The sequence below is a fragment of the Harpia harpyja genome, chromosome 3 (genome assembly GCF_026419915.1).
Source record: "Harpia harpyja isolate bHarHar1 chromosome 3, bHarHar1 primary haplotype, whole genome shotgun sequence".
Classification (NCBI taxonomy): Eukaryota; Metazoa; Chordata; class Aves; order Accipitriformes; family Accipitridae; genus Harpia; species Harpia harpyja.
Genome location: NC_068942.1, coordinates 5,048,916 through 5,069,545, shown reverse-complemented (window position 1 = coordinate 5,069,545; position 20,630 = coordinate 5,048,916). Strand labels below are relative to the sequence as shown.

The following is a 20,630-nucleotide window of genomic DNA, read 5'->3' as shown; positions in this document are numbered from 1 at the left end:
TTTCAGCATCAAAAGGAATAGCATGATTATCCAAAAAATGCTCTTCTGCAAGATTGTTATGTACAACTGCTGGTTGGTACGTTTATTTTCAGGTATGCTTTATTCTTGTAGTCTTTTTAACTAGTAATAAGGAGTTTAGATGCTTGCTTTCAGTTTTTTGAAACATCTGGAATTTAAAACTTTTCTGTTTTCTCTCTACCATTTAAGGCAATCCTATGCACTGGTATAAATCAAGATTCAAACCCTGTTGTGGCAGGCATAACACACTCAAGAATACATTGCCTGCCCTGAAGCTCTTGCACTGAGACATCCCTATTACCTGAGGCATCCTTGAAGATAAAAAGAACTAAGCAGTAAATTGTAAAGACTTAAGACATTATTATGACACTAATAATTTAGTTATTCCTTCCAATGCTCATTAGCCTTATACATTTACTGTGACTGTATGTGCATTTAAAATTGTAATCTGTCATGTCGGATTACAGGAATATAGTTCTGCTAGTTACTAGTAACCACCCAAAATTTGAACCCTTGTAGGTTCCAGGCCCTTAAGAAAAGGTAGATTTCATGATGACTGACAGTATAGCTCTGAATAAAAATAGAACACTTTTTCTTCTCTTTCTGCATTCTCTAATAGGGATGAAGATGTCCCAAGCAGTTAGAACTTCTGTCTTTCCACATCATTAGTGAAATGGTCTTCATTTCTAACATGTACATTTTTTAAATCAGAAAGGAATGACCTGATCTGAATGTACATGCACATGTTTCTTTCTTGTATGGAAACTCAGCCGTACGTATGGTAGCTGAATGAATTGATGAAATCTATTAATATTTGGAACCCTAATTCTAAGGTATGCTCTTAAAAATCTCTCTGTAATTGTTTAAAATTATGATTAGCAATTTAAAATTATTACCACTCTAATATTGGTATGACTTAACACTAAGAACTGGTCCCCCAAACCAGCAGTTGCTTCACTTGAGGGCTGAAATTATGTGGACTTTTAAGATCTCTTTATTTTCAATTATATTGCAACTTTAAGGTCTACAGTGACATTTTGAGATTTTTCATGCACTTTATTGTTCTATTTATAAATCTATTTAAGATACCTCTTAAATAAGCATGTAAATAAGTCATCTGCTGAACGATTAGCAGGCTAATGAAGTCTGCCTTGAGCTAAGGCTACTGTGGTAGTATTTCAAACCCTTGCACCTATTGAAGATCCAAATGAAAACATGATCAAGTACAAGCTGTAACCATCAGTAGCATGAAGGTTTCTTAGAAGCATGTGCCACAAAGCGATGGAAGCAAACTGTATTACTGCTATTGCAGAATCAACTACAAAATACAGTCAGCAAAACTGCGTCATCCAGCAAACCAATTAATGTAGAGAAATCAGAGAGTGAAGATCTATTGTTCTGTTTAGGAGGAAAAAAAGTCAACTGTGCACATGAACTCGGGTGCAATAGACTTCAAGCTAGACCGGACAGCATGATGCCGCAGTAGAATATGGCACCACCTTACCTGATACACTAACACATCCTAGATACAGCTGACCCACCAATTACAGGAAAAAGAATAACCCTGCCGTGCTTGGTGAAAACTGGAGAACAACCATGCCTCACGAGAGCACCTCATGATCTTTGCAAGAGAAATGGTCTTCCTATGCTTTTTGAGAGACTGGATGCCTCTTGGGTCTTCTACAACTTTGTCCAGATCTTAGTAGTCCATACACACTGTCTTCTGAATATCACATTTCCTAGCAAAATCACATTCCAGAGACATGGAATTTGAGAAATCAAATTTCAGTACTCCAGAGGCTTCAGGTCTAATCATCAGGCAATATCACAGCACAAACTTAGTGGTATTAAAAGATACAGGGCACATAAGGCATCTCTGTAAAGACTTGTCCCTGACCTCTGAAAATTTTGAAACAGCAGGGCTGTACACATGACATATAAACAGGTAGTGCAGACAGCACAGCATTACAGTTTCAAGGTCAAAGATGAGTTCACCTTCCCACAAAACTCTACTTGCAGGCACCACCAAGATGCAAGGGAATGCTACAGATTTTATTGACAGGACTGGTGATGCATCTCAGTGTATTTTTACCTCAGATAGACAGACTTGATTCCATTAGAAGATTGTCATAATGCTTATCAGAGATTACTCATGTAGAAAAAGGTAAATGGATCAAGGTAACATTACAGATGAAAACCATGGGTGGGTTTTTTTATGTCTAACTTGAAAAAAACCTGTCCATCTTACAGTGATTGTGCTTTATTCACACATCACCTTCAGTCTGAATTACTATGACACTCGGAGTTTGAAGGGGCAGAAAGGTTCCAGCTCCATCATAATGGAGACTGGTGAAATTTAACCTCTCCAGTGGCTCTACAAAGCTCCACTGAAAAAGGTAACCCTTACTACCAGTTTTCAAGACTCAGAACTTTGCTACAATAACCTGTAGCGGTCAAATAAATTTTTGCCATTGAGTTGTTGAATGTGGGCTGGTCTTCTGGCTGCCAACTTTCCTTAAAGAGCTGTGGGAGGAACAAACCTCAGTTCCTCATAGAAGTCCTAAACTTGCAGAGAACTCTCAACAGAAAATTTCTACTAAGTGTTCGCAAGAAAGGCAACTTAATAAAACAAACTCAGAAACACTATCCAGAGAGTGGAGGTAAAGTTCTGTTTTTTCCAAAATAGAGAATAGATTATTGGTCATGCTCTCTGAATCAGGCAAAACACATCTGATGAAGCACAGGCTTTGTTTAAAAAGCACTCGGGGATGCAGGAACCTGACTGAAGGAGCAGAGGCCCAACAGCAAATCGAGGTGCAGAGTTAGGTCGCTGTTTTATGAAATTCTGTGGCAATTCCAGTTAGGTCCAGATGGGGTAACGGGCTGCAGTGGGCACATGACACTGCAGGGCCCCAAAGGATCATAGTAGATTTGAAAGCACATGATACTTAAGGTAGAGCAGGAAAGAACGGGCATTTTGGCACAAGGAGAATGTTAATGATCTAATATGCTGTCCTGGTACAAATAAACGCTTGTACAGAAAACCAGGGAAAAGTGATATGATTAGACAGTTTTGGAAGCAGATTTCTAATTCTGTGGTTGATAAATAGCTCGTGTACTAAAACAGTACTGGATGGGTAAAGGGTACAAGACGTGTTAATGCACAAAATCTTACCAAAGGTTGGTTAGCTATCAGCAGTTTTCTCTAAAAGAGGAATCCAAATGTAAGACAGCTTTTAGCACTCCTCCAGGGTTTACCAAATCTCGGGTGTGTCTTTTGGCCTATGTGGGCTGTAGTCCCAGAGCCAGCAATTAAACTGCAATCCAGACTGCTTTTTATCTAAAGTAAGAAACCAGTTGAAAGTGGAATTTACGGATTTAGTCTTTGTACACTGGAGGGAAAAATGTGCATTAGTACTCTCATGAGAAAGCAGAACCGGTAATTTGAAGTGTGCAATTATGACAAGGAAAGTAAAGCAATTTAGTAGTTCTCTAAACTCATCATTTGGAGCTTCTGCATGAAGAGCAAGTTAACAAAAGCAATGTTAGGTACAGTTACAAACATATTAATAAGACACTCTTTGCACTGGGAAGGCAAAATAATTCAAACTACATCCAGACTCCTGGGCTAGAAATTGATGCTTTAGTCCAGCAGCTCTAGCAATGGAAAGGTTCCTTGAAATTAAACTAGGGTTAATAAGATTTCTTGCTTGTTTCACTTGTGATAAGGGTCCTAAAGAATTTTAAGGTGGAAATTTGGTGCACCTGCTGTCACATTTCAGGGGGAGCGCGGCTGGGAGAGGAAGAGGCTTTCTAAAATATAAGCAATATTTAAGTGAAATGTAGATGATCTAAAGACCCAAGATGATCCTTTCACAAAACGAAACTCCCATCTCCACACATCATTACAGCTGATTCTATGGCACACATACCACAGTAAGCTTGTAAACTGCAACGTTGGTTTTCAGGGAAGTGTCTTTGAACCTAGCTATCATGGCTGAGCTGGAAACTAGATCATTTGAAAAATGAAGCACAGGAGTGAGACGTGGTGAAGAAGGCAACAGCAGAGGCCAAGAGCAGCTGACACAGGGAGATGACTACTGACAAAAGTGGGCAAAGTCACATTGAAATGCATGGCAAAATTTCACTCCAGGTCACTGTCAGTCCCCTAGCAAAACTTAAATTATCCAGCCTGTTCTCCGTTCTTAACACAGAACAAAAGGTGGAGAAAAGGTTATGCTGAGCCAAAATGTTCTCTCTGGCTTCTCTCCAGACCTATTTGTCAACAGTTTGAATGGAAAACCAGAGGCGTACGTGTTTCATAACAAGTTCCCTGCACCTAAGAGTGTGTATGTTCAACATCATATTCCACTTCCACAGGTATAGAAGACCCAATATACACATGTAAAAGTAGCTACGGAACTGGGAAAGATTTATTCTCTGGTTTTCCCTTATTTAAATAATGCTGTTTCCCAGACATAAAATGAAAAGCAGCACTACCTGAGAAACACTCGTTACACATGCCAGCTTAAACACTGGGGTTTGTCCCTAATTATTTCATGATTTTAAATGTACTAATAAAATAGTCATTTGCTCAAATAAAGTCATTTACAGAGGTAACCTCACCCTGCACATTGTTCCCAGAAGAATTTTTAAAGATACCTGGCATTCAGACCCACCTGGGACATACCTAAATTTAACACACACACACACAAAAAAAAAAACAAACCAAAAAGCAACTTGCTCTCTGAAACCATCTTGAAACCATCTTTATGAGTCAGAAATAATTCCTCAGCACAAGGGTGAATTTCCAGAAAGTAAGCAGAAATCAAACCGGCACCCAGCCAGAATATATAAAAGAACAGAAGAGAGGAGAGTGTCTGTTCGTGAGAAACCAAATGATGCTAGCCCATCACACAGTGTGAGCTCTGGAAAGATGTCATATTTGTCATAGCTGGGAATAACACTAAAAATACAGGTCCAGATCATCCTCTTCTAGCAAAGCAGTGAGAGGTGCCTCTGGATGAGGCTTTTAAGGTTCCCTGTTAGAAGCTCATCACACTGGTCTGCTGATACAGAAGGGGCAGGACTGCCCTTCTGCAGTCATGTCAAGCCTCATATGCCTCCACAGCAGTTCTTGCTTCAGCTGTGCTCATACAACCCGAGCACATATGTTCATGTATGTAGAAAGCCTCTATATAAACATACTCGAGTGAAAAAAGTAGTGTTCCAGCTGAAGAAGCAGCACATACCTGCACTTGTAGATCCAATTCCTGCAGTAAGCACAGAGCGTGGTATGATCTTTACTGCATACTTGAGAAACTGAGATTTCCCCGTACCTGGGTCTCCAACCAATAAAAGATGCGATTCACCTTGGGGGAAAACATTGATGTAGGAGTAGATGTTTCATACACAGAGAAAGCTATACACAAAATGCTCAGAATTAAATAATACTTCTCATTATTCGCCTAACATTTAGCACTACATATACATTACAATATGTAATTCTGTTTATGACTGCACTATTTATTGGGTGTGATAAATATATTATTTAATAAAAGCATCTAGTCATATTGCTGCACCCAAACCAAATATTTACAATGAAATATTTTAAAAGTATTAGCAGGTATTTGACATACTTCTTATAATGTGAGTTCATACATTTTAGAATATTCATTTCTCAGACTCAACTCACTCTCGAACATGAAACAAAAGGATACCAGGGTTTAGTCATCATTCCACTCTTCAGTTACTTAAACTATTGCAAAAAGGACTAATAAAATCAGCAGGTTGTTTTTCCTAACTAATTCTGCTACACTGCCAAAAGTTACACAACTTAGTAATTTCAAAACAATGAATTACTGAAGTAAATAATTTGGCTACTGTGATCTCACTGAAGTGCTCTAAAATTATTTAATTATCTTCTACAAAATACAACTTCAATTCAAATATAAAGTCTATAACTTTGTTTAGCTGCTGGAACATTAAGAAAATCCTGTATTTGTATATACAGACATACTATTTTAGAATTATTATGACCTACATAGATTATGACCTGTGTACCACCTGGCACATGGCATATTTGCCATCTAATAACAACAGAAGGAGAATCAGCAGGCAGATAACTTACAGTAACAGAACTAAGTGAGATGTGCTGACAATCACAGATGGAAAAGTCTGGCAATAGGAAGTAAAATGAATCCTTTAATTTTTCCTTTCAGTGTACTATAGTGATCCACATTAAGGAAACATTAATATTCCATCCTTTGGTGCCAAATACTGCTGGGAATATTCTACTAGAAATCATTTCAAAATGTCACTTATACAATAAAAAGTGAGTTTATGTTTTATCTAAAACAACTGCCTTTAATATTCTACCTAATGGAATCCTAAACGCCTGCTTTTACTGGGTTTTATTTAAGAAAAATTAAAAAGAGGAAGTCTAGACACCCACTTTATTTGTCTGAGATTCTGGAATAATACTCAGCATTAATCAAAAATTGCTCTCACTCAAGAAACTGGGATGATTATGCTTCCAAAACCTTACTAATTATATTTTGGAGGAGGGAGGGATGCGGGTGAAGACAGGGATGGGAACAACTGTTAGAAAGGATGTGATACTATTAGAAACAATACTAACCTCTGATTCGAGTTCCAGTAGCATCAGTCCTCTGTACACCGCCAGCAAGCACCATGGCTACAGCCAACTTCACCAGGTACAGTCCAAAAACTTGAGGACATAAGCTAGCCAAAATTTCATTCCTCCCTAGAATAGGAGCAAAAATGGCACTCAGCACTGCCCTAAGAGTAAAACTTGGTTTGCCGTGGACTCCTATGCACACTTGAAGTGCTATGTACACTGACAAGTAATTGTCCTACATCCACAGTCCTATGTACACTCACAAATAATTTGGGTCTGCTTCCTGAACAAGAGGAACAGGGCAGGGAGGAGATTTTTCTTAAATGGGACCCGAAGCAGTTGTTTGAGCCAAACTTCCTTCATTAGGAGGAAGTTAAGTCTTCCAGGGTCACAAGCAGCAAAGCCAATCCTATTGCAATTTAAGGAATGTATGCTCTGGATGTCATGAGAAAAGGCACTAAGGAAATGCCATCATGCAAATTCTTTTGTTTCACAGATAAAAGTGTGGGGCTATGAAGAATAAAACTTAAAAGTTTCCAGACTTCAAAATATCCCCTTGAAAACTGGTGTGTTGTACATTTAAGAAAACTGAGATAGATAAATAGATAGATAGATAGATAATTAACTTGAAGTATTTTGCCCTAAACCTGTGCACCCATAGCATGGCTCCTTTTCTCATTGTTGTCTTGGATCTCCTTCTCCTTTGACCCTTCTGTGTCAAAGGTCCCTCTCCTCCTCCCTAGCATAGTCTCTTTCCAGCAACAGAATATTTCAATCTGTTATGATAAAGTTGTTGGCTTGGAAGATGTGTAACAAAATTAATTCTGTCCTTTGAGATTCTGACACTTAACAGCACATAAGGGATCACAGGTTTAATGCCATACATTAGTCCCATTGCTAGGCAATAAAAACCTAGGGAGTGACCAAGTTTGAGTTCTTAACTTCATGTTTTAAATTTAGATGCAAGTGCATGCTACTGGCAAAATGTGTAGGCACCTAATAGATGACTTGAGGCATGTGTTTCTTGTGGAGGTCTTCTGAGGGAATTAACACATCTTTGTCCAGAAATGAAATTTTAAAAACTCTGGTCGGCCATGGCATAACTCAAGACTTAACTCCACAGTTGCATCTGTTTGACTTCAGATTCATTTGCCTTGTCAGTGCTGAGCAGCTCAGCAGTTCTGCTTCTTCCTAGATGGTATCCAGAAAAATAAAGTCACCTGCATAAGTTCTCTCAGAGGCCTACCATGGTAGACTTTCTCAGAACACTGAATAGACAGCATCAGGAATTGACTGACATAAAATGCAGTAGTAGCTACCATTATCTCTTGAAAAACAGTACATGTACACACATCCTGTTGTGAAATGGCCTGTACCTTAGACTCCTTAGTCAAATTTGATCTCTGCCTTCAATTTCTCAACTCGAATTCAGACAAACGGCCTGAAACAGACATCTTGGGCAGTCAGGGTCCTTCCAATTTCCACCTCAATTTTCTTGTAGCCACTTCATATTAATTTATTTATTCTGAATGGGTAATATTGCATAAAACCACATTGCTCCCTGCAGGCTTCCAAAAATTGTCCTGAGAATGAAAGATTAAATGGGACCTTCAAAGAGGATCCTGAATTACTTTCTGAACAGTTCTAACCAGAGTGGTAGGAAATGTTCTCGTTCCAAACAGCAGGAGGATGAAATGTTCTCATTCCAAACAGCAGGAGGGTAGCAATTAAATTGCTTTCCAGGAAATGCAGTTCTGAAGATCTTTGTCATTGACAAGATCTCCAACTTCTTATGTGCGCATGCTAATTTTTAAGCTGACATGGGCAACATTCCTACCTGCTCTTCCTCCTGTTTGTCTTTTAAGAAGAAAGACTAAGCCCTTTTCAGGGTTTTAATAGACAGAGTGTTAGCCTGAGACAGTTCAGTGACAGAGATCCTGAAGAGTCCATTGAGCTTCCACGTGGTTCAGGAGGAGGCACTCAGATTATGGAGAGGGACAGAGTTCCAGACACAGCTCTGCTAATTCCTAGGTGGTTGACTGCAGACTATGGTTAAGTTTAGGACCCAGTGTACTAAACACTCTGGCTGTTCTGGAAGCCACTGTGAATTGGGAGACTCTCTCCATATTTGATAGGATGCTCCACAGCACCTAAATCAAGGGTCTAGGCATCCAAGAGTTTGGTTAAAGATGAGATGTGCGAGTCACAGCTTAATTTGGGATGCAGAGACAGTGAGTCAGATCCCTTGCCCCAGAGGCAACAGCTATGCTGACTAAAAGCTGATCTGGTCTGCACTATTTCTTCTAAGAGGTATGCTTCTTCTTTCTTGATTATAAAATGCTTTTCTTTTTTCCCTTGATAACTTATATTATTTCTCATCAGAGAGCAAGCAGTCTAGGAGGTTCCTGGAGTGTGTGGAAGATAACTTCGTGACACAGCTGGTAGGTGAGCCTACCAGGGGAGGAGCCTTGCTAGACCTACTGTTTACAAACAGGGAAGGACTGGTGGGAGGTGTAATGGTCGGAGGCCGTCTCAGGCTTAGCGACCATGAAATGATAGAATTCTCAAGTTTTGGTGAGGCAAGGAAGGTGGTCAGCAAAACCACCACTATGGACTTCTAGAGGGCAAACTTTGGCCTTTTCAGGACACTGGTTGAGAGAGTCCCTTAGGAGACAGTCCTGAAGGGCAAAGGGGTCCAGGAAGGCTGGACATTCTTCAAGAAGGAAATCTTAATGGCTCAGGACCATGGTATTCCCATGTACCACAAGACAAACCGCCGAGGAAGATGACCAGCCTGGCTAAACAGGGATCTTTTGCTAGGACTCAAGAAAAAAAGGAGAGTTTATCATCTCTGGAAGAAAGGGCAGGCAACTCAGGAAGAGTACAGGGATCTTGTTAGGTCATGCAGAGAGGAAATTTGAAAGGCAAAAGCTCAGCTAGAACTCAATCTGGCCACTATTGTAAGAGACAACAAAAAACATTTTTACAAATATGTTAACAATAAAAAGAGAGCGAAGGAGAATATCTATCCCTTATTGGATACAGAGGGAAACATTGCCACCAGAGATGAGGAAAAGGCTGAGGTACTTAATGCCGCTTTTGCCTCAGTCTTTAATAGTGAGACCAGTTATCCTCAGGGTACTCTGCCCCCTGAGCTGGAAGGCAAGAATGGAGAGCAGAATATAGCCCCCATAATCCAGGAGGAAATAGTTAGTGACCTACTATGCCGTCTGGACACTCACAAGTCTATGGGACCAGATGGGATCCATCCAAGAGTACTGAGGGAGCTGGCGGAGGAGCTTGCCAAGCCACTCTCCATCATTTATCAGCAATCCTGGTCAACAGGGGAGGTCTCAGACAACTGGAGGCTTGTCAATGTGACACCCGTTTACAAGAAGGGTCAGAGGGAGGATCCAGGGAACTACGGGCCTGTCAGCCTGACCTTGGTACCGGGGAAGATTATGGAACCGTTCATCTTGAGTGCGCTCACGTGGCATGTGCAGGACAACCAGGGGATCAGGCCCAGCCAGCATGGGTTCATGAAAGGCAGGTCCTGCTTGACCAACCTGATCTCCTTCTATGACCAGGTGACCCACCTAGTGGATGAGGGAAAGGTTGTGGATGTTGTCTACCTGGACTTCAGTAAGGCCTTTGACACTGTCTCTTGTGGCATACTCCTTGAGAAGCTGGCGTCTCATGGCTTAGACAAGTGTACTCTTTGCTGGGTAAAAAACTGGCTGGATGGCCGAGCCCAGAGGGTTGTGGTGAATGGAGTTAAATCCAGTTGGTGGCAGGTCACAAGTGCTGTTCCCCAGGGCTCAGTATTGAGGCCAGTTCTGTTTAATATCTTTATCGATGATCTGGATGAGGGGATCAAGTGCACCCTCAGCAAGTTTGCAGATGACATCAAGTTGGGAGGGAGGGTTGATCTGCTCAAGGGTAGGAAGGCTCTACAGAGGGATCTGGACAGGCTGGATCGATGGGCCGAGGCCAATTGTATGAAGTTCAACAAGGCTGAGTGCCGGGTCCTGCACTTGGGTCACAACAACCCCATGCAGCGCTACAGGCTTGGGGAAGAGTGGCTGGAAAGCCGCCCGGCAGAGAAAGACCTGGGGGTGCTGGCTGACAGCCGGCTGAATATGAGCCAGCAGTGTGCCCGGGTGGCCAAGAAGGACAATGGCATCCTGGCCTGCATCAGAAATAGCGTGGCCAGCAGGAGCAGGGAAGGGACTGTCCCCCTGTACTCAGCACTGGTGAGGCCGCACCTCGAGTCCTGTGTTCAGTTTTGGGCCCCTCACTACAGGAAAGACATGGAGGTGCTGGAGCGTGTCCAGAGAAGGGCAACCAAGTTGGTGAGGGGCCTGGAGCACAAGTCTTATGAGGAGCGGCTGAGGGAACTGGGGTTGTTCAGCCTGGAGAAAAGGAGGCTGAGGGGAGACCTTATCGCTCTCTACAACTACCTGAAAGGGGGCTGTAGTGAGGTGGGTGCTGGTCTTTTCTGTCAGGTGGCTGGAGACAGGACAAGAGGATATGGCCTCAAGTTGTGGCAAGGGAGATTTAGGTTGGATATTAGGAAGAATTTCTTTACTGAAAGGGTTGTCAGGCATTGGAACAGGCTGCCCAGGGAAGTGGTTGGGTCACCATCCCTGGAAGTATTCAAAAAGTGCATAGACAAGGCACTTCAGGAAATGGTTTAGTGGGCATGGTTGATGGTTGGACTCAATGATCTTAAAGGTCTTTTCCAACCTAAATGATTCTATGATTCTATGATTTCTTGTTAATGAATGTTCCACAAAACACTTGACTAGAAAGCTCAAAAGAAGGAAGATCAATGCAGTATGTTTGGTACTTTTCTCCCCAGTAATATTAAAGTAAGAATTTCATATTCTTGTACTGGGAAAAATATATTATTTGATGAATGAGTGGTGGGATAGAATAATGGGGGAAAAATGTTTTCAGTCACTGTATTCTCTCACTCCTGATTTCATCTCTATCCACTCGTGTCCTACTTAAAAGCTTTCAACTACTAACCTGCTAATGGATCATTCCTATGCTTTTCCCAGAAGTCTTCAAATTCCTTGCGGACTTCTTCATCAGTTACAACCCCTGCTAGCTGCTCATTGTTTACTTTAACATAGTTGGCTTTCAGAACAAGCTCCAAGTCACAGCGTGCACCCTCATGGAAAGGTTTCCACCTCTGCATTACCACTCCATACACTGTGATGTCATCTCCTGGAGGTAACAACAAAAATTAATCAAGTAACATCTGACTTGAGATATGCAGACGTGTCAGTTAGCTGTAACGCATAATAATGCAATTGAGATCCTGTGTTACAGTTAATAAGGTTAAAAAACCCAACAACAAAAAGCAAACCTCCTGCAGTTACTGGAAGTCTAAAACAAACATTAAGTAGATTGCTTATGTCTATGGTAGGAAGTTGCTATGTCTTTCTACTTCTGTTTAAGGTAAATGAATTCTTAAAGGTATACCTCTGCTTGTTTCCTCTTTTAGACAAGAGGAATTGACAGTAAAGTGTAGAAGCTCTTCTTTCAATTAGATTTGCTATACAAAAAATTTAGTCAAAACTTATTTGACTTCTGATAACTTTTGTGATGAATTCCAGAATCACTCATTAACATTCTGGCTATAGCGTTCTTCTCAGAAAGTACAACCAGAAATTAATTTCTTGTGGAGATGTGCCTATCTGAGAATTTTTAGTCCATTCTTCATACATCCTCCTGCCAATTAGCTTCCTTTCTGAATGCCAAGTAGCTTTTCCACCTGCAGCTCTCTTTAGATAGGAGGTCAGGCTACCTAGCTCTCTGAACCTTCAGAGGGGCACTACACGCTGTGTGGTGGTGTGGACCAATTTCCTCAGGAGGTTTGGTGTTCCCACACTAACAAGATTTAATATACTTTCTGTACGTCACAACACCTTACTTATTGAAACTGATCTGTCAAACAGTCAAGATGTAACATGAGGATGTATGACATTTTCTAGAATAGTCCTCAACTGCCATGCTAACGTCCAAGCTGAAACAGCAATGTGACAGATGAACATATCTCATTTAACAAGCCCTCGGCACTGACAGCTTACTTGGCAAAGATTCATCTCAAATGGAAAAATAAAAATGCTTGTGGTACAAACATATGTGATATATGCTGTATCCTTACCAGACTTGCAACTGTCCACTAAGTCATCTTCCAGAACAACCACCATGCAACGAGGGATGCTTCCAACAGACAGTCTTTGAACCTAAGAGACAGGAAGGAAAAGCACTTCTTAAGAACTGCACCTTTCAAAAGCCATTTATAGCTGCTCTGGCTTAAGGACCTACATTCGTTTCCTGGAACTGAGGTCAGTCCTTGCTGCTACTCACAAAACTTAGACAGTGAGCATGCCACTGCTGCCATGAACTTAATAATGGAAGTTTAATGCTGATATTAATGGAAACAGGACTGGGTATTAAATCAGCTGAAAGTGCTCAATCCTGGGAGGTACTGTGTGATTTCAATATCTTGCTGAAGAAAGCTCACTAAAAAAGGTCATTTGAAAGAGCTGATTTTTTTTTTTTAATAATATGAGATATTTTTAGATACTTCTTCAATATGCAAAGTTTACTTTGGGTACTGAAGCATGTCCATGGGTTAGATAATCCTTCACTGAAGTATATACTGAAAGATTATTCTCTATATTTTTCTGGTATTTAACCATAATTTGACAGGTTGACATAGAAGTTTACACCTAGGTGTCAAGGATTAAATCAACAACAGGAAAAAAAACCAATTCACAGACAACCAGACAAATGTATATTGACAAATGTGCCAGTAACTCCTGTAATTCTTTTTCTTTTCTCCAGGGCAAAGTCTATGCAAACTCGTCACAGTCTATTTCCAACCAGCAATCTTTCCATTACACTTAAAGCTCGCAATAGTTTTTAGAATATCCACTGCACAAGCACAACAATCAGAAGTACCTTTTCATTCTGCAGCACAGGTCATACATGCTAGAATTCTAGATTTATTCACTCTCTAGTGCCTAGGAAGGTTAATTTACCCTTGTGTATTATCTAAATGGCCACAGGCAGTTCACATCACTGTCAATACTGGTGGCACATACAGTTACTTGCAGAGCTCAGTAGGAAACACAAGTGAAATTCATTCCTGGTTTAACTTTACTGTGTTTAATAAGCTTATGCTGCTGAAAATCCTTCCCATCATAGAGATCTGTGTGTCACACAGTAAAACAAAAAAAAAAAACCTACAGAAACCATATGTCAGAAACAGTCATTATATGAACCTGCAACATTTAAGAGCTTCATTTCTAATATCATACATTTCTGTTTTCATACATCTTCCATGTAGATTGGCACCACCATCCTCTTAATTTATAAAATCAAAACCCTGAAATAACTGAGGATATCTTAGAAAAGATTTATTAAAAAGACACTGAACATATAAATAAACACAGAAACATTGCCTGCAATACACCCTACTTATTCTCAATTTTCATACAGTGTAGATTTTCCTGTGCCAGTTTTGTCTTAGTTATGCGCTACCGTAAAAAGAGGCCCAATTGTTTCTTACTCCTCCAGCTTAGCTGTACTTCCACCCAGGGCTACCTTCAGAAGAAACAAATGCAAATTCTGTAAGGATCACGTATTCAACAATTGTTGAATTCAATATTGACTGAAGGGAACAGACATTTGTAGACACCATGTATTGACCATACTGCACTGCTACAGCTGGCCTTGGCCACCACTGGGCTAGCTTTAGTCCTTAGAAGCAGTGTTAAACATCAGCATCATGTACAGTAAGCGCTTAGAGAAACAACGCACACTTGGTATTGTAAGGATCCAACACGGGAGTTTCATCTGTGCACTGACCCCAGGTGTTTTGTACAATATTGAATGGAGTTACCTAATAGTGGAAATTGAGTCAACATGAGCCTAAATTTTTAACTCTTTGACTGGAAATCTCTGACTAACAGGCTGTCTGGCTTGTTTTAGTCTTCTCAGGCATTTGTTTTAGTCTTCTCAGGCATTTGTTTTAAACAACAGTAGAATCTGTAAAACTTTTCCACTTACCTTGGCATGTAAAACGTATCAATGAAAATGGGATACACTTAATTCTGACGTACGCATGAACAGTCTCACTAAAATTAGCAGTTACCTTATTCCAGCAGGAAATTAAGCCCCCAAATGCCTTCTTTAATACTTGGGACATCTATACCTTAATACCTTCCCCTTTTTCTCCATGGTTTGGTTTGTTTTTTTTTTTTTACCTGTTCCTGAATTTTTATTTCTTGGTAGTCTCTGCAGCAGGTAGGAGAAGAGGTTGTTCCAGAGAGACACGTGAACTTGGTTGAGTTGCAGCCTTCTTCATTAAGACAGGCTGATGGACGACAGAATGCGTAGTACTGTTCAAAGTCAGCCTTGACAACAAACACATGCTTGCACTTATTGCAGATGTAACTCCGTTCAAACTCCAAAACTTTCACCAAACTGGTACGTATGACAGTTCCAGTAACAGACAAAAAGTGACCCACATCCCTGGTTTTAGGAATATGCTCTCGAGTCAGCTCTGGGCAAACAGGCAAACCTGTTAAACAAAAATACGTGCAGCATAAGGCTATGCATATAAAACATGGACCTACAATGCAGTTAAACAGAAAGATTAGAAAAAATGCCAGACATATTAACAGTAGCCATTGTTATTACTGTTTCATAAATGTGATTCAACAATTCATCTGTTGTACCATAAATCTGATTCACTGGCCTCAAATAGTGAAAATCATCAGACACTGAGCACTAACAGAAAATGTAGCCATTTTACTCTCCTACTCTTGCCAAGGGCTGAATAGTCATGAACACTTTCCTTTCATGGAAATAGATCCTGATGTTCTCAGATCTATTTATTAATTCAAATGATCTTTTGGCAAATGCCATTTATTCTGCAACTGGTTTATCTGAATTACAAAATTTTAGTTTTGCTACTTAATTGTGGTTCTGTGTTATTCCCACAGCTAAACAAGTGTAACTCCTAATCTTATGTGAATTCTCGAGTCTAAGCAAATTTAAAATTCATAGTCTGTGAGCATTTGACCTTAAATCCACATTGCCTACCAGTAAACTTCAAGCACAAGGAAGATGGCATAAAAAGAATATAAAGAGGCTATGAACACAACCAAAGCAAATTCACTTGTATGTTCAAATGAATAGTGACAGAACATTTTCATGACATTTGCTCTCCTTTAATTCCACCCCGACAGCCAGTTCTGTGGTGTACTGATCCCACTCCAGCGTTCACCCGTGTGGCCATCACTTAGCACCACAGCAGCTGAGATCCTCAAGAAGATTAATCTACTTCAAGAGCCTACAAAGTCTTTATAAAAGTAAATGGTCTCTGAAATGCACATCTGAGGATAGCATCAAAATAATGCCTCTTCAGAAGTTAGTACATGAACTACAACATACTAATAATTATCAACTTAAAAAGAGATTATCTGCTCTTAAAATAATTTCTTAGCTTTACTTCCAAAACAGAGCTAGGAAACAGAGATGTAAAATAATAAATCTGCTGGAAAATGATGTTTCTAAGGGGATGAAAACTATTTGTGCATTTAGGTCAAATCCTTTTAGTAGCTTTGGCTGCTAAAAAAAAAGACATCATATATTTATTTCAGCGTTTTCAAAACCAAATGCTTTATTTCACACATGCTGAAACATTCTGTTTTGATGCTTTTAAGCAAAGTATTTGACCTTTTGCTTTTGTTTAAAGAAAATATTTAAAAATATTAAGGTAATTTTAAAAGGTAAAAGGATAAAGTAAAAAAAAGAGTAAAGTAGAAAGGAATTAAATAATCTGGAAACAAAATAAAGTATTAGGTAGAACTGCAAACAAATTTTTCTGGTTGACTGTAACAAAGCTATTTACATATTCTATCAAACCTGTTGAAAATTCTTTTTCTCCCACAGATTTGCATTTCTATTCAGTTCAGGCAAAAAAAAAGATAAAATCCATTATTTTTCCAACTTTTTGGGCATCTTTTTTTCCCAGCTCGGTATTGGTGCAGCTCAACAACCTTTGCAAAATACAACACATCTTACACTAGAGAGAGCTGCAGCACTGTTGTCAGAATGTATGTATGATATGATCATCTCTGTGAATATTGAAGAGACAAGAGTCCGGACAGGGAAAAAAGAGCCTTCATTCTGATCATATTAGACTGCTTGACAAACTCTTTAACTGAGTATGCGCCTCTCTGAATCAGCTTTACTGTATTAGTAATAATGTGTAAAACTGAACTATTAGAAGCAGCTTGGCCATCAGTAGCAGACACAGCAGTGCTCAGGCTAATGGGAAGTAAGGAAAAATCTTTTAATGGATTTGTAGCAAAAGGAGAAGTTATACAATCAAATTCCTACAATGCTACAATTCAGATAAAGAACTTCATCTCTTACTTTCTTCAGTGAACCCGGGGTAATCACCCATTATTAATCACTGCATATTCACACTCCCTGAATCCTTCTTTGAACTCTTAGATGCCCTGTCCATGTTGCTATGAGCGTGCCAAGATTACATTCTTATACCTAGCATAAGCAAAACCACTTTTCCTCACTTCAGTCCAAGCCTGACACGCAGATTCCTTCGGCCCCACTCCAGGCAGTTGCCTGCCACTCCCACAGAGAAGAGTGCACCTCCTCCTCATTCCCATTTGATGTGGGAATGGGAAGCGGCACTCCAAGATGAGAATCCTGAAGGCAATCAGAACCCAGTATTCACTTAAAAGGTAACAGGATCATGGGAAAATGTGGGTGGAAAAATCCCTGCAGATCATTTAGCTTATTGTTTTTTGTTTCTTCAGTAGCCAGCCTTTTGGTGGTACAGAACATAAACCAAACTACATGGACAGATGTTCTTTTAATCCAGCTGGACCACGCAAGGATAACCAGCCCCTGCTCTTCATCAGTTTCCCTCCAGTTTAGTGATGGAGTAATTTGTGAGTCTGACAACTAACTTCTTCAATCAATGATCAGATTTGCTTTTATAAGTTATTAAAACTATTTGATCAAATGTGGCTAATTTTGCCGATGTTGATTAGAGAATATGCAGACAAAACATCACTGTGGGAGGAATGGTCAGCTCCAGCAACAGGCTGATAATAGGAGCAGGAATGTCTTAAAGATGCAGCTACTCACACAGCAAATATCTACCCCTTGCTCTACTCCTTCCAATACCTCCTGGTAGCTTATAAAATAATTATACTTGGAATAAAAATAACCCTGTTCTCATGCTGAAGCTGTGATTGATGCAAATGCATTGGGGGAAATGCATCCTAGAACACTGGGGAAAAAGTTTTAATTCACTCCTACTTGCATAGGTACAGGGAGATGCCAGACATTTCAAATTTTAGTACCACACAGCGGCCATCCTTGTACACCACATACTCAGCAGTTGTATACAAACATCACAACACCTAAACAGGTAGCAAGCCTTTTTTTTTTTTTTTTTTCCTGAAAACCTTGACAGAATAGCATTTTGAAAGCCACAGGCTAATTATATTTCTGATGTATGTGTTCTAATGACAATATTTTTAATGAAATTTACTGGTGTGAAACACAGGTCTGTTTAACAACTGTGATTCATCCAAGTTCAAGCTGCCAAGACTAAATGATCATAAACCACTCCGGCATGGGGCAGAGGAGGGAAACACAGGTCACCAGCTCCTGGCTTTGCAGACTAGACAGCTCCAAAGAGTTACAATCAGAAATGACCAGAAGGGACTGTGCCACCGCTGACCCCAGTTCCCCACAATAGGCAAAATAGGCATTTTAACCCCAGAACCTGCACTCCACACTTACCACACCCCAAAGCTACTAAAAATTTCCTAGTAATAAGGAATAATGGTGTATCAACTTGCAGTGAAAAAAAGGACAAAATCCTCTATTAACGATCATGCCTTCCAATAGTTTGTTCCAATTTTGTAACAAGTAATTTTATAACAATTAGTTAAGCATAAAATTTGAAAATTTCAGATTAAATTGTTACAAGACAATTAAAAATGTAGACTTTGCCTCTTCTGGGAGATGGCTGGAGCCAACAAAGACCATGAGCCAACTGACACGGTAAGGAAGTCAACCTGCAAGAAAATCTACGAACTACGTACCTTCCCCTAAAACTTCTTCTTTTTCTTTAGACCTGACTAACAAGAGAAATAACGTGAGACCAACTGCTGATTTGAGGAGTCTTTTCCCCACGGAAAGGCTTTGGTGTAAGTCCTGACCCAGCAACAAATGCCAACCATGACACGCACGCCATCATGGATGGCCAGAGCTTTTTTCCAGGTTGGTCTACGCAACTCCATGTGCTTGCACGTGTTCTTTTCTGTTTAATAAACGCCAGCCATTCGCTATTGGTTCAAACACTGAAGCGGCAAGAATTAAACTTGCTTCTTCCCATGACGCTCCAACAGTTTGGCACGGAGTAAGGAAATTTGGCAACGCTGACTGGGAGATGCCCCCGGGGTGCCTTGCTGCCGCCCCCGCCCCGCCGCTCACCTGAGACCCTGACGTGGAGGTTCTGCTTCACGCTGAGCTGTGGAGGGGCGGCGGCGGCGGCCTGCAGCGCTGCCAGGGCGGCCCGGCGCAGCGCGCTGTCGAAAATCGGGAGGACCTCGCTGGGGAAAGCATTGAAATACTCCCCGATCTCCATGTTGGTCTCAAAGAGCGTCAAGGCGTCGACGACGACGGGATAGTGCGCCTCACTGTCGGCCTCCCTCAGGATGCCCAGGATGTCGTCCCTGTGGTGCTCCAGCACGTAGGACTCGAACACCTGCCCGATGAGGTTCACCTGATCCGCGCTCAGCACCATGTTGCGCCTACAAGGCAAGCCGGTGAGGTAAAGCGGTTAGGAAGCCAGGCCTTCTGGTAAGTTCACACGCCAGCCGGAAAACTTATTTTTTCACTCAGAAAAGCCCATCACGGGAGCCAGGCGAGAGGAGGGCGGGGCTGGCGCGTGCGCGGCTTCATGAGCTTGGGCAAACGGCACCTCGTTACAACGCGGACCGACAGACCGACAGACCGACAGACCGACAGACCGACAGACCGACAGCCCAGCCGGCCGGCTAGCCCGGCGGGATGGCGGCGGCGGCAGCCGCTGGGTTCGCACCGCCACACGCCGCCCGCCGCTTCTCACAGACGGCTCCCGCCAACCAACCGCCCCGCCCCACCCCGCCCAGCCCAGCCAATCAGCCCCGCCCCGCGTCCGTCAGTCACCCCCGCCCCGCCTCCCGTCAGTCAGTCAGTCACCCACCCCGGGCAGGCTGGCAGACAGGGTGGCGGGGAGCGGGCGGGGCTCGCCTTTAATGCCAGAAAGTGGAAACCGCCCGGCGACCCGTTCCCTCGCTTCCTCGGCGGGCGGTGAGGGGAGCCGGCGGCGGCAGCTTGTCCCGCTCCGCTCCGCCTCGGGCGGCGGCAGGCTCTCCGCAGCGCGGAGCCAGGCCTTCCCGCCCCGGCCGCCGCCAGCACGGCAAGTTTTGAAGGCGGCGAGACGGGGGCGGGCCTCGGCCGGCCGGCCGCCCGCCTGCGGAACGCGCTGCCCCGGGCGCGTCCCCTCCCGCTTCGCCTCCGGGCAGCGCGGGCCGCGGCTGCGCTCCCAGCGCCCGCACCGGCGGCCCCGCCGGAGCGTGTGTGCGGGACCGCCCCCGTCCCTGCCAGGCGGAGGCGGGCAGGCTCTCCGCGGCCGTCCCGCTCTCGCTCGGTACCTGCAGCGCGGGCCGCCGCCGCCGCCGCTCCTCCGGCCGCCGCCGCTCCTCCGGCCGCCGCCGCAGCTCCCTCACCCGGCAGGAGAAGCGACTCCGTCCCCGCCCCCTCCGCGCCGCTCCACGCCCGGGCCCCGCGCCTGCCGAGCGGGGCGGTGGGGCGGAGAGCGGCCGCCGAGCCGCCAGCCCGCGGGGTCGGGCCCGGGCGG

General features: G+C 42.5%; 1 protein-coding gene across 1 annotated transcript in view; it reads right to left on the bottom strand.

Moving 5' to 3' along the window:
• MCM9 (minichromosome maintenance 9 homologous recombination repair factor) overlaps positions 1-20,455 on the bottom strand; it is a 50,364-nt gene extending 29,909 nt beyond the window's left edge. The window contains exons 1-7 of the mRNA XM_052781224.1: positions 20,425-20,455; positions 19,220-19,539; positions 14,944-15,260; positions 12,834-12,915; positions 11,690-11,890; positions 6,659-6,784; positions 5,271-5,390 (exon numbers count right to left, since the gene is read on the bottom strand). Coding sequence (XP_052637184.1) covers positions 5,271-5,390; positions 6,659-6,784; positions 11,690-11,890; positions 12,834-12,915; positions 14,944-15,260; positions 19,220-19,532 — 1,159 coding nt within the window. The 5' untranslated portion in view covers positions 19,533-19,539; positions 20,425-20,455. The remainder of the gene's footprint in view (positions 1-5,270; positions 5,391-6,658; positions 6,785-11,689; positions 11,891-12,833; positions 12,916-14,943; positions 15,261-19,219; positions 19,540-20,424) is intronic.
• Between the last annotated feature and the right edge of the window lie 175 nt (positions 20,456-20,630).